This window comes from Triturus cristatus, chromosome 1_2 (genome assembly GCF_964204655.1).
Source record: "Triturus cristatus chromosome 1_2, aTriCri1.1, whole genome shotgun sequence".
In the NCBI taxonomy this organism is placed as follows: Eukaryota; Metazoa; Chordata; class Amphibia; order Caudata; family Salamandridae; genus Triturus; species Triturus cristatus.
The window spans coordinates 682,025,404-682,040,596 of NC_140580.1; the positions used below are offsets into that span (position 1 = coordinate 682,025,404).

The 15,193-nt window shown below is 46.3% G+C and overlaps 1 protein-coding gene across 1 annotated transcript in view; it reads left to right on the forward strand.

The window, feature by feature from the left end:
* Positions 1–15,193, forward strand: part of NRG3 (neuregulin 3) — a 1,803,861-nt gene that overhangs the window by 641,704 nt on the left and 1,146,964 nt on the right. The window contains exon 2 of the mRNA XM_085608548.1: positions 13,852–13,981. Coding sequence (XP_085464674.1) covers positions 13,852–13,981 — 130 coding nt within the window. The remainder of the gene's footprint in view (positions 1–13,851; positions 13,982–15,193) is intronic.

A 15,193-nucleotide genomic window follows, 5' to 3' on the forward strand; every position in this document is an offset into this window, starting at 1 on the left:
AAACATATTGGTCCATTCGGGTTGAGATGAGATTTTTGTTAACAATATTCTAACAAATAATCTTTCAGAGACAGCCCAGAATGGTTAACATTTATATGTAATCTGCGTGGAGTATTAGTTTATATATTTATAGTGTGTAGCAGGGCTCAGCCCACTACAAAGATCAGAAAACCAAAGACCAATGGAAGACCTGAAAATACAAATGTATTTCCAGATGATCATATATGATCTCACTACTGGAACCCTACTCCTTTTAAACTATGATTCAAACTGCCATTGACATCAGTGCCTATGATTTCAAATTCTGTGCACTAAAGCCCCCCCCCTTAAATTAACAAAAACAAACAACAGCAATCATTGTATTTTCAAACTTCCTAATGTTTCATAATGAAATTACCACTTACCCTTGTGATAAGCCCCTCAGTGGAATTTCCAAAACAGTCCCTAGGACTGCTTTTTTGATTTTTACTCCTATGTTTTAAGGGAATTCAAACCTAATACATGCCTTGGGATCCTGGTTGTTTTCTGTTCTCCTTACTTTCCTCATTTGCCTTTTGTCAAACCGTTTAAACTATTTAGTAATGTCCATCATTTACGTTAAAGATGCAACCTATAGTTTTGGCTCCTCTACCACCTTAAGTGCTGCAAATGGGTTCCACCCATATAGCACACCAGGATTTTTTGCTTTGGACCAACTGGTTTTTTGACCTACCGAATGCCAGTTCGCACACACTGCCAGCCAAGTGCCAGTCCATGCACATGCCAGCCAAATGCCGCTCCACTCACACTGCCAGCCAAGCACCAGTCTACGTACACCACCAGCCAAGAGCCAGTCCATGCACACCATCAGCCAAACGCCACTCCACGTACACCATTAGCCAAATGCCAGTGCATGCATACTGCCAGCCAAGCACCAGTCAACTCACACACCAGTAAAATGCCAGTCCACACACTGCACCAGCCAAACGCCAGTCCACCTGACCACCAGCCAAGCATCAGTCCATGCACCCCGCCAGTCAAACACCAGTTCATGCACACCACCAGCCAAATGCCAGTCCATGCACACCGCCATCCAAGCACCAGTTCACACACACTGCCATCACATTTTTTTTTAACAACAAAGAAAACACAAACCAAGTGAAAATAGATACCGAACTATAACTACAAACACAACAGTTCTAACTAAATACATCACAGTAATACCAACAATGAAATCTGAACAAAAACTATAAAAATGATGCACACCAGTTATTTTACTTTTACGCTCATGGTTGCACCCAAAAACTTCATTGTGTGTGGTACAATATAAAACATGTGGGCTCACACAGCCCAGGATTAGAAGGACAATCAGGGCAGTACGTACAGCTCTTCTTCCGTCTACCTCTTCGGGCACAGACGCTACATTTCTTACTGGGAAGGTTTTTTTCTCACCGTGGGAGGAATGTGATCAGGAAAATGGCTATCTTTAATCTAGACATATCCTCCACCACTGCATCTCTAGGAACTCTTGCCAGTTCCACTACAACAATGCTGCCTATCAGAGACTGCTGAAAGTGAACAGATTTCATCTTTGACTCTGGAGAACAATCCTTGAATACAAAAAAAGCATGGAAGGTTGCTAAATGCAATAACCAGATAGCTAACTTCTAATACCAAACATACACCTTACGAACAGCAGTGTAAAGTTCCAACCTCTGATCTACTCTATCTCTTGTCAAAAAATGTCACAGCTAGAAGTTCAGTGCTACACAAGGCACTAAGCTGTCTCTTCTTAAGTTTTTTTACGAACAAGCTCTTTTGGGTAACCGGTATGGTTAGAGCAGATTGTGTGCAAGCAAGTGTCCACTTTGAACAATTACCTGAACAATTGCACACCAGTGCTACGTGGTGACCATTGTTAAAAAGTCCTCTACCAAGTTCCCCCACAATTTTCTCACTAACTCTAAAAGTGGACGGACAACAAGGGGGGTCAATATTGGAATCCGTACCGGTGTACACCCTGAAATTATAGCCACATCCAGGACTACTCTCAGACAGCATGTTTTCAATCACGTGTCATCTTTCTAGGAATGTACTGCCTAAAAACCAATGAAAATGTATCTACAAAGTGATCAAGGACAGGCCGAACCTTAAAAAGACAATCAAAATCAGGGTGATCTCTTGGCAACTCTAAAGAATTATCAACAAAATGCAACATCTGAAGAAGAAGCAAATACCAACTGCAACTCATGTTTGCAGGAAATATAGCCACTGCCATCAAGGGTCTAGTAGACCAATATGAAGACAGCGACGGCTTCCTTATCAGGCCTATCAAAAACGTAAAACCCAAAAACTTCAACTCAACCAGATTTGTGAGAGTACACCAGGTAGTTCTAGAGTGGGGCTTAAGTCTGACACTTGTCCTTCAAATACTGTTCAGCATACAAATCAGTCTGCTCAACAATCTCATCCATAAATACATTGTCCATAACCAACTGAAAGAAATTTATAGGCAAAACGTTTTCAGTATTCACACTATGCCCTGCAACACCACTAAACGTAGGCAACAACAGCTGCACCATGTTTGGGGCAACCCAGAGTCCAGCAGTTCCAATGGGAAGCCTTTCAGCCCTTGGCTGCAATCCAGATGCCTCTTGCTTAACTATTGGCACATTCTCCTAAAAGCAGTACTTCATCCACACAGAGAGTGGCATCATCATCAGAAGAATCCTCTCAGACAGAAAATTCACTGCCAGAATCCGGCCTTCCTCCTCTGCCTCAGATGATGAGTCAGTCTCATAATCATGGTCATAAGAAGACTCGAAATGCATACCAACAACCTGCTGAGCGGTCATCCTGCGGCTAGCTATAATCCTTACTAAGAAAAGTAACTTTGCAGACAAGTCAACAATAACCAACACTGTAGAAAATAAGCACTAAACAAAGTGTTGCTTATCAAACGGAAAATAAAACTACTGGGATATGGTACAATAAAGAAGGAAAAGTCAATCAATACAAAGCGCACAAAGACCTATCAACTCTAAAATGATACCAACCATTTGCCAGGGACAGCAACACTGAGGATCAACTGCACATATTCTGCACAGACACAGCAAGCACTAAAGAAGTCCCACTGGAAAAATATAAAATAGAAAGCAACATTACACACAATTCGGTACAGAATGTGCGCAAATCAATATGTTACTTTGAAAGACAATCACACAAAAAGTTAACAAAACAAATTATCCAAACAGGTGAAGGATACACATTAGATGTAAAGATTACGAAATTAGTTGCTTACCAACCACAAATCCACAAACTGCAGCTCTGCCACAGCTGCACCCGCAAACAGAATTAACCTACAAGACAAAGGAAACGGTTGGCTCTACAATAAGAAATGAAAAAATATTTAAAACACAAATAAAATTGCTAACAAAACATCAACATACACTGATACTCCCCTGAAAACAGAAGTGGCACCACCAGATGGAAGTAAACCTTACACCAGAAGCAGATCTCCCACCACTTACATAACCTTATTCCAAGGTGACTGAAGTTGTGAGAGGAGTTGGCCTAATGGCTAGGACGGTCGACCTCGAATCTGGGGAACTGGGTTCGAGTCTTGGAACATCCTGCGATTCTGGGTAAATCACTTAGTCTCCTCGTGCCTAACAAAAATGAATGTGTGTCCTCATGTAACATAACTGGTGCTATGTAAAGTCCTCTGATACCCGATTCGGGTCAAGTTCGCACTATATAAAACTCTGCAAAAAAAAAAAAGTGTTACCACCCACCCGGAGACTCACACTCACAAATCCCTTGAGGGGCAAAATCACACCACAGAGGGTTTAAAAATTCCCAAACTGCACTAAAGGGAGGCATAAAAAAAAAGTATAGGCCCCAAAGGGGAGCAAGCTTTCCACCAATGGTCTCTCCCCTTCAAAACATTCCCTGTGTCTATTGGACTACCTCCCTCACAAAGGGCAGGTCGGCCTAAAAAATGGCCAATCTGTCCTCTAGGGGAGGGGGGTAATACAAAAAAAGTCTCCCAAAGGGGAGCTACCCTTGCCTAATGGGTTACTTCTGAACAACAAAACAATCCCAGGTTGTCTAGTTGACTTGCACACCCCAGAGAGGAGATTGGCCTCAAAACAGCTGATCTGCCCTCTGGGGGTTGAAATAACTTAAAACATTCTCCCCCAAAGGGAGCGACTCTTAATCAAGGGGTTGCTCTCCCAACAAGAAAACAATCCCTTGTGGTTTAGGGGGCTTACATCACCCCAGAGGGCAGATCGGCCCAAAACAGCCAATCTGCCCTCTGAGAGGGTGGAACAACTAACAGAATTCTCCACCAAGGGGAGTGACCCTTGCCCAAGAGGTTACTCCCTGAACAAAAAACTGTTCCAGGTGGTCTAATGGACTTCATCCCACCCAGAGGGTAGATTGACTTAAAGAGGCTGATCCTCCCTCTGGGGGTGGAAAAACTCAAAATAAATTCTCCCAAGGGGAGCGACTCTTGCCCAAGGGGTCACTCCCTGAACAAGAAAACAATCCCAGGTGGTTAAGTTGGCTTCCACCCGCCAGGAGGGTGGACTTCCACCCCCTCTCCAAAAAGGGCAAATTGGCCCAATAACAGCTGCTCTGCCCTCTGGGGGAGGGGGGCTGGAATAACAAATGAAAACATTTACCCCAAAGGAAGTGACCCTTGCCCAAGGGGTGGCTCCCCATATTTCATGCCAAACTAAGCTTCCCTGGTGGTATAGTGGGTTTCCGCTCACCTGGGGGCAGATTGGCCAAAAAAACAGCTGATCTACCCTCCAAGGGAGCTGAAACATAGTAAATAATTTAGCCCTCTTGAGGAGTGACCCTTGCCCAAGGGGTTGCTCCCCCATCACGAAAAAAACCCCTGGTGGTCCAGTGGTTAGTTTACTTCTCCACAATCGCCGCTATTACTGCAATCATGGAGCAGGAATCCACTCAAAACAGGCACAGGTGGAAAGGAAAAACTCTTTCCTTTTCCCCTGTGTGTGTTTTCTTAAAACAAACCCCCTCCCAGAGAAGGACTTACCAGTAGGTTATCCTCGCTCTGGATGAACTGGAAGCAAATGGCTTCCAGCCCGTCCCCAGCTGCACTTGATGGCGTTGGTGCGCCATCAACGTCATCAGATTGATGATAGGGAGGTTAGGGGTTAGCGGTGGCAGCCGAAGGGCTTCCATTGCTATCTCTGATGGGGGGGTTGAAAGGGGTAGCCCATGGGAGAAGCGCCAGCGCTTTACCTGTGGGTGGGTGCCAGGATGGAACCGTTCCATCCTCGGCACAGCAGCGCCACAACTGAAGACATAAACATTCCGTCCGTGGCACCAGAGGGGATAACTGCTAAATTTGGATATATGGCATCTAGATAAATAGTTCGTCCACTCACTTGAATTTTGATTTAAAGTCTTCTTTAGTGGTGAGGTTGAATTTTAAATTAATATTTTCGAAACACCACTTTTAGAAAGTTGGAATTTTCCTGCATAAATGTTCTGGAGTCTTTCTGGGAGTTTTCAGATGCTCGGGTTGGTGATAGCTCTCACACTGGGATATGTATATTGGGGCCAGATAGTGCATAAATGTGCCTAGGTGTAGAGGTTAGTCATTTATTCATGAAGGAGTTCATGCTGCCCATGGCCTTGGAGAAGATTCTGTTGTCAGGGTGCTCTTGCTTCATCATTTCGTAATTGTAGATGGCATACCTCTCTTTCCTGATCCACTTGCGTTTCTTCTAGTCCTTCTTAGGAGGCTTCAACAGAGCTTTCTTAAAACCCTATTTGGTGGCCGGTCAGGGCTAGGCTGGGAACACAAATCAGCGCTGGCAATTCAGCTGGACTGGCCGGCTGGGTGTACTAGTGAAATGCACCGGCCCAGAAGGGGAGGGGGAAGGGTGCTAGTGTAAAGCACTGCTGCTTTTGTTACAGGAGTCCGATACCGCACAACCAACCCCCTGTAACAAAAGCGGCCACCACTCCAAAACTGGCCCCCACCCTTGCAGCCCACCGGGAATACACCCGTTGCCCGCTACAGCCAGTCCAGCCCTGGAGCGGCTGCAGACTTGGATGGTTCAGGTATGATCAACACTCAGGTTAGTGGATCTTCAAGACATGAGGGCTGTGCCCTGCCCTGATTACACTTTAAAGGAACTTTTCCCAGCACGCACAATGAAACCTGACACCAACCTTCTGTGTCAAATGCTAGGCTGGAGTCAAACCCAAGCAAAAGGTAAGTACTGACCAGAGCCAGTTTTAGGGTTAGACAAAAAGAGGTGTCCCCTGTGTATAAGCAGGACAGATCATAAAAGTGGTATCCCCAGGAGAGCAAAACCCTGAAATTGGACTACAATAGCAGTGACAACATGATCACCCAAAGGACAAGCCCCCTGATTAATTGATTGACTGAGGACTCTGTCTACAGCTAACAGTAGAAATAGAGGGTCTCTCCAGGGCTAATGATGCTGGTCCCCTAACACCCTCTGAGGACCAGTTGATGGAAGACATGATTTCCACTTATACCCTGGATGTCCTGCAAGACAGCCAGGATGCCAAGGGACCTAGGGAGGGCAGGCAGAGGAGTAGGCTGGTGCATGGAGCCTATAAGCCAGCTCCCCTCAAGGTGCACCCTCTTTTAGGGTAGGAGGCCTGCTGAAATTGCTCCCAGTGGCCAGAGCTCACCACCAGGATGGGAGTAAGATCAGCCCAGGTGCACTGCAATTAGCCCAACAGATCCAGAGGTATGCACATTTAAAGAATTCAAACTTTGACCCCCCCTTGCAAGAGATTGAACAGGTAGCACTCCACTCTACTTTCTGGATTTAGCCCTGTATGGGCCAGGTCTGGGAGTCCACGCAAAGATCATGCTTTATTGTGGGAGAGGGTTGTATGTGAGTCCCCTTCCCCTGAGGCTTATTTGGTCCCCAGGACACCATCACAAGAGGCCCGCAATGCAAGAAGAGCAGCAGGAAGCTCAAAACCCCATCCCTGCACCATGATGTAGGAGGAAGTAGGAGAACTTATGTGCTCCCACATGGATGGTTGCTGCCTCCCTCTCTATGCCCGTGACTGGGGTGAGCAGGGAGGCAAGCACCGCCAGCACCCTGCCCAGGAGAACATGGGTGGGAAAATGTACACTCTGGCTCCCATGCCAGTGTGGAACAGAGATGGTCAGGTGGGCAGTCCGTTTGGGCAGCCGGGAGTGGGCTCTCCACAAAGTCTCGAGATGTCTCAAGTAGGACCTGGGCACATATTTAAAACAAACACAAAAAGACACACAGCTCTCCGAATCACAGATGTTTTTCTCACCTTTTATTTATAATATATCACTGCTGATTTTGGAGGAAGATCTGGAAGATGTTTGAGAAGAGAGAACTCTTTGGCCTTTCAGGTACCAGCTTGAGAATTATGCTCTCAAAGACAAAGAAAAAATACATGATTTATTTTTAGCATTTTATCAGTTTGTGTTTTGACAGTTATTCAACACATTTTATTTTAACAGCTATGTTCCTCTTTGAGAATATAACACTTTTATGTTGAGGAACAGATTCTTGTATTATTTCATAAATGGCTTTGTAATCTACACCATTTTCTTTCTGTCCAAGCCCAGACTCTTATTTCAAACTGTAAATCTGTAATTGTCTCTCTAATGCCAGAGGAGAGGTTACTCATTTCCCTGACCACAGTGGGATGGTTTTCACAAGGGCATACAGCAAATTCTGCTAGAGTTGGCAGGGTTACCCCTGGGGACTTTTACTCCATTGGTTAAAGGGTGGTCAGGGGCTTCCCCTACCATTAAGCTGTTTCCAGGCATAAATGTAATATCCCCAGTACCCTCCATTTCCTTGAGCAGTGAAAGATAAGAGGAATGGGCTTCCTGTCTTTGACCTGAGGTGAGCCTAGTAGACTGAACCTGTTCTCCCTCTTGTAGGCAAGACAAAGAAGTGGACTCCAAGGGTCATAAGTTGACCTCCTGTTCAAGCTAAAATGACACAAAAAGCTACAAGAGGACTTGTTATGCTACTGTCCAGTTGACCAGCTCCAACAACAACTGCCTTGGATACAACTGCTAACCTTTGCTGCAGAGTCTTAAACCCACATGCGGTCCCCAAGGTACTAGACCCTTAGCTGGTGTTGAAGTGTACTCCTCATTATGGTAGTCTGAAACCAGGGATTTAGAAACTTTTGACTTCAAGAACCTCCAAAGGACTAGGACCAACATGCCAACATGATCCTGGGAAGGTGCGTTTACGGCTGGGCCAATGACTCAAGTTGTGCACACACAGAGCTTTTCCACAGCAGCAAATCTGATTCAATGCAACCTTGCAGAGAATATATCCAACCTGATTAAGCTCTCTTCGGCTACAGCAGTGGCATAACACAGGCCCCCGCAGCCTCTGCGGTGAAGGGGGGCCCCCAAGCACTGTACTCTGACCAGGGAGCTCCCGAATTTGTCCGGAGGGGGCCCCTCCAAGTACCTTGCAGGGGAGCCCCCCAAGTTTCGTTACATCAGTGGGCTACAGCCTTGACCCAGTGAAAGAATCTGAGCTCCAAAATATTGACTAAGTCCAAAGGTAGAAATATTTAGGCTCCAGAAGTATCTGGCTAGTCAGGGCCCTTCTTAGATGTGAAACACCATTTTTCCCTACTCTGAGTTTTCCTGCCAAAATTAAATGTCATCACCAGCGCCACATCAATTGACTAGCTGATGTTGTGGAGCCCTCTTCATCCACAGTTTGCTGCCTTGCCTTGCTGAGGATTTTTGACTACCATTTAGAGACAACGGGAATGATTCACAAAGTTAAACTTTACATTTTTTGCAATTCACAAAGGAATTTTACAAGTAGCCTCCTTACAACTGCCTATCTTTTATGTACAGAGTCTCTGCCACGAGTGCAGAGACTCCGCAGTCATAAAGATACTACCCATAAAATTCCTTTGTGAATTGCAAGAAAATCACAAACACACACAAAAGTGTAAGTTTACTTTCTGAATCAGGCCCTGTGTATGAAGGTAAAACTTCCCACTGGGTTGAACTTGGTTTCTGTAGCTTACCTACACTCCATTGCAGTTGGCCTTAACTTGTGCCTAGGTACTGGTCAACTGCAACCAGATGGCTGCGGTTGGTGCATTATAGTTTTTGGCACTATTTTCATACGTAACCTTAAAAAATCATAACTCCAGTTTCCCTTATTAGATTTGTAAGTTTAAGTGTAATCTTGTTTATTAAAATGTGCTCTGTTTTTCTAAATTGGTTTGGGGTGTTTCTTGGGTGTGATTTACTTTATACAGTGCCTCTAAGTTAAGCCATGTGCTCTGTGCAGTAGCTACCAGGCGGAATAGCGCATTCCATTGTAAGGCATGCCGTTACAACACAAATGCCATTACTGCACATAACCTTTATGAAGCATATTTTTACAATGCATGCCTTTACAACTATTTTTCTTGTCATAACATGAATGTTGAAGGCATATGCATGGTAAAGGTCTTCCCTGATCCCAGCCATGAGCCCTAAAAACAGCCCGGGGCACAACCCCTCCTGGTCTCTAGCCCCCAAAACAAACCTAACCCTCAAAAAAAGATCGGCCATAACCCTTAGCCCTATATCTGAAACTCAGTGCAACCCCCGGCACCAAGCCCTTTAAAAATATACCTAGCCCCAGCCCCGTGCCCTGAAACCAGACCCCGGTGCAAGCCCCCTAGCCTACAGCCCTTGCAAACACACAAGCCCAGATCCCTGAGCCCTAAAACCGGACCCCTAGAGCAACCGCCCTGGCTCCCTGCCATTCAAAATAAAACCCTGTCCCAGTCAAAAGCCCTAAAACAGGCCTATTGGAGCACCTCCCCCAGTCCCCAGCCATAAAAAAAACACCCCCAGCAAAAAGCCTTAAAGCCAGACCAGGCCCTGACCCCCCCCCCAACCCCACGCCTTTCTGTGGAATTCCCCTTACCTCACGAAGAGGCAGCTCTTTCAGGCTGATGTGCATGTTGTTTTTTCCCTAAAGAGGAAGCCGAAGGGTCTCTTTGTCTCCTCTAACAACAATAATTGCCACACATATGCCATTACCTTCTGTACCACGCATATGCCCTTACCACCAGTACCACGTATATGCCCTTACCGTTCATACCTTTACAACATAATTTGTTGTAAAGGCATCTGCGTTGTGAAATCATGCGTGGTAAAGGCTATGCGTGGTAATGGAAGACGCGTTGTAATAACCGCGATGTAAAGGCTATGCATGGTAACAGCCGTGTTGTAATGGCTGTTTCATACCAGGTGTTGAGCTCCGGTTTATTTAGTGACATTAGTGGTTCACCCTGACTAGGGTTGTGTTTATTTCTTGAGGTGGGTTCTCATCCCCTCCACTAATACCCCTAGGGCCATATTCACAAGGATCTATCGCAAAGTTAACGGCACTTTATCACAGCCAAAGTTGCAGTAAACTTATCGCCCCAATCACGAGCTGGTGTTAACAGCCCACAGCACCAGTTTACCCACGATAGCAGCCGCAAAAAACATCGCCGCAGATGACCCCCGCAACTATTGCTAATGAGATGCAGAGTAGGCATCATTCCACAACATTCACAACGACCAGCCAGAACACAAAACAGGCGATAAGGCGGGTTAGCAGCAGGAAAATAACATCTGCTGTGACCTGGTGCAAAGTCGGACCACAGCCTGCACCACGAAAGAGAGCACAGCCCAGAGCCACACATGAAGAACAACAGCTGCACCAGGGCAACTGAACATGCAGCCTGGATGGCCAAAAGGGCAACAACACCCGCCACCACCGTCCCCGTACCCCCTCTCCCTGGGACCCCCTGACCAAAGACATGCCACATCAGCTACACCTAAACATGCACAAAATAATCTGCATGTCGCACAATCACAACTGTTGACATGCATGTGTCATCACAAAAATGAGCATCACACAATCACCTTCGAAGTAATAAATGAAACTTTATTAAAATGAACACTGAAATGAAATGAAGACACATGGCTTCTACCCTCGGGACAATCCGTAGGTCACAGCCTGCAAGACACAAATCATGATGAGAAGGTGTGTCCTGCCTACATCAAAGGACAGAGAGAGCGAAGGAGAGAGAGAGGAAGAGAGAGAGAGAGAGACAGAGAGATAAGAAGAGAGGGGGAGAGAGAGAGAAGAGAGGGGGAGAGAGAGAAGAAGAGAGGTGGAGAGGGAGAGAAGAAGAGAGGGGGAAAGAGAGAGAGAGAGAAGAGAGGGGGAGAGAGAGAGAGAAAAAGAGGGGGGGAGAGAGAGAGAGAGAGAAGAAGAGAGGGAGAGAGACAGTGCCGCCCCTGCACACCTAGGCCACACTGCTCACCTACTGCCACCGGTGTGTCTCCAACCACTTGCCGGAATGTATAGCAGTTCACCAGGCCACACATCTGAGACAGACCCATCATCTGAAACAGAGTCCAGATACATGATTGGCAGAGTACACACAAATGCACAAGACAACATCGCCTGCCTGCCCATGCTCACCCAGGCAGAGGCATCCCAGCCCCTCCCACTACCCATCGGAACATGCCCGCCCATGCACACCCAGGCCTCACTGCTCACCTTCTGCCACTGGCGTGAAGACAGAAGGTCCCACCACATGTCGCTGCAAGCAACAAGCCTGGGGCCCACGGACATGGCACCCTCCACATCTTGAAGCCCCGCTCTGCAGTCCACCAGGTTTCACGTTTGGTGCTGGGTCCTGATTACTCCATGGCAGAGGACACATCAGTGCAACCAGCCTCATCGCAGGCTGCACACTCGCTCAGCCCAATAGGTGCCACTAACTCTGTGATCCCAGAAGCGACGCCACGTGGTGTAGCCCGCTGGCCCTGGCCTACACTGCGGTCCAGCAGGGCACACTAAACCTGAGCTGTCCGGACCGCCGGAACGGAGCATCATCGCAGGCTGCACACCCACTTAGCAGCTTAAGGTACCCCTACCTTAGTGCACCCAAATTCACCGTCCCGTGGCGGGGTGCTTGTGCCGGCCGCAATGCTCCGGGTGCCACAAACCCTGTGGACCCCAGTCAGCGCCACATGGTGGTAGGCCCTTGACGGTCGCAAGGCCTTGGGTGCCACTAACCCTGTGCGCAACAACTCATGGGACCTTTATGATTGAGAACCGTGGAGCGTCCGTCATCCAGTCCCACCGGCAGAGGGGAATGTGATGTCTTCGGCCCCTTATGTTGGTGGAGTCACTTGGCCTGTGACGCCTGTGCCGGATGGGTGTGGTGTGCGAGCAATCCTGCCCTCATGGAGTGGCTGTGACATGCCGACAACTAGACCAGTGACCTGCACACCACCAGTGAATACACCTGCGATGGGTAACAAGGAGGGTCCCCCCTCAGAGCGTAAGCGGAGTGGGCTGGCCTGCTGTATGCTGGACCAGCTTGCAACAATGACTCATGGGCTCTGGGCGTGGTTCAGTCCATGTCCGGACATGAAAGTGACTGATGCGTGTGTCCCTGTTGTAGTGTCCACGGCACCCGGTACACAATATGCAATGTAGCACCCTCTGACTGGCATCCCACAGGATGAGCATCATTGACACAAGGGAAATTACTGTCCCTACATTCATCCACCCATTCATACATGGATGATGAAAGACATAACACAGCAGTGCGTAACTGGATGTTTATTGCACATCCAGTGCAGTTCTGCAGCTAGAGCGGTACAGGGCAATACCGAGCACACTACACAAAATGGGGATCGTGGAGGGCCAGCCAAAGTCCATCCATGGATGACAAGTACTGCGGAAGAGAAGGGTTACAGTCTGCAGTCTGGACGCCGTGTCTCCATCGAGGTGGTTGTATCACTGGCATTGGCCACGGTTTTGGCAAACTATTGCATGGGGCCGCCTTGTTGTAAATTCCACGTTGACACAGGGTTATTTTCCCTCGATAGGCTGCAATGTGTAAAGTTGCGTTAAAATTTTTTGGTGATGTTTAGCACTCGTTCTTGTGAAGATACCCCCTAGTTTTTTACAAGGTACAATTAATCTGTCTACATGACCAGATCCTCACACCTGTCCTGTTTTATTAAATAGAATCTACATTCACCCAAATTTGAACATTTGTTTAATTGGGGATGTATTTTTCCATTTAACACACTTTAAAAATACCTAGTATTGCTAATGGTAATGGCATTTTTTTTTATGGTGCTCACATTTGATGGCTTTTACAACAGTATTGCACTCTAGGATGTCTGTGGAATTTGTAAAAACAAAGAAAAGACAAGGTTGGAGGAAATGATTTCAGGTTGTAAAAGACCCAATTACCACTCTAATTTGAAAACTACAACCTTTATTGATTTTTACAGAGTTCTTATCATATTTATTGATTATGTGATTAATAGGATTTGACTTGGACTCAAAGCGAGATGAACAAATCATTTTTAGGAACAACACGTGAATTAAAATGTTAATGAGCGAAAATAAATTCAGAAAGCTTTATTGCCGTATAATATAACTCCTGCTGCTAATATATTTTTTCGAAACTAGAAAGGCGCTGATGTGGATCAAATTATTAAACCTTAATTTAGAAGTCTGACAATTGAACAAAATTGTCCTATTTAGTTTGACTTGGCCCGTACATTTTTTGAATGTTAATTGCATGCTCTGTCTTGGTCAATCACATTTTACTGGAGCTAATATATTTTTTGGCAGATTCAAAGTTCGTTTTGATTGGAATTCTCAAATGAGATCTGGCACAGCTATGTAACCAAGTATATCATTTTTATCCTTGTCATTGTCATTTGCTCTGTAATTCTTGAAACAGTTTAAAGTCTAACGTGGTTTCTTTTTTTCTATTCAATCTTCTTTATAGGCACCACCACTTATTCCACGGAGAGATCGGAGCACTTTAAACCCTGCAAAGATAAGGATCTGGCATACTGTCTCAATGATGGGGAATGCTTCGTAATCGAAACCCTTGCAGGATCACATACACACTGCCGGTAAGTGCAGGTCATTTTTTTAAACATGGAAGTAGATTGTACAGGATCCGTGAAAATCAACAAATAATTCTACAGGGATTAGAAATACACATTATTGGATGGCTGGTATTGGCCTCTCAATAATGAGTGCATCTAAAAGCAAGGCCATTAAGGTAGCATGGAGATTTATAAAAGTTTTAAATAGATTCAAATATAGACACATTCTATACAAATTCTGTTTGTTTCTGGGGGTTTTTAGAAGCCTTTCCCTGGCATGGTATCTTGAACTAAATTCTATCTACTTATCGCCGCATCATCTAACTAATAAATGAATGTATTGGGGACGCGCTTACCTTTGTTTTCCGGTGCCGTGAGGGGAATGGCCGATACCCAGCACTCTGTCATTGCGCCGTGAGGGGAACGGCCGACACTCAGCATCTTCCAACTAAGCCGTGAGGGGAACGGCCAACGCGCAATCTACTGCTCCCAGCGGCCCCTGTCCATCGGGCGCTGGGTGACGCTGACACTGCGACAGGCGGAGCTTCAAAAGCCGCGCTGGACTTCTGCAGCACGTGTCGTGCACGGGCAGCGCCCGGGCGAAGTCCGGGACAAGGGCGGGCCCGTCTGTGCCAGGAGGAGGCATGGCTGGGCCACCCTCCTAACGTCTGCTGCACAGGCTGGAGTGCGGCATTGGTGATCTTGTTGTGACCGATAACCCCTAAAGGTACTGTTTTTGCCATCCCGGATGTGACTGTTTGCAAAAGACACTGATGTTTTTTAATTTTTTTTATTCTCTGTATGTAAGAGCTGGACTATCTTCATCGCGAAAGACACCTTTTCTAGCGATGTTATAAAGAGATCAACCTTGCATGATAGTAGCACATCGTAGTACATTGAGGACAGTAAACAGATATTGTGCCCAGTTTGATTGAACAAGCCATATTGTAAGCCCCCTATTACCATCAATGGGCAAAAGGAAGTTGTTGGGTGGGGGTGAGGATGGTGGGGAGGCTGGAGGTATTAGCTCAAATTGGAGCAGAAGGGGCAAAAGGGCAAGGAAGCTCCATCTACACGCAAGTAATAATTGTGTCCTAGATCAGATAGACACACTGATAGAGGAGTGTGAGGGTATCCTAGAGCTAGAGCTAGAGCCAACGACACAAGTTACTAGTGTCCCACCTCCAATTAGGCCGTCCCTTGAAGATAAAACGCCCACTACCATCATCCCGGCAA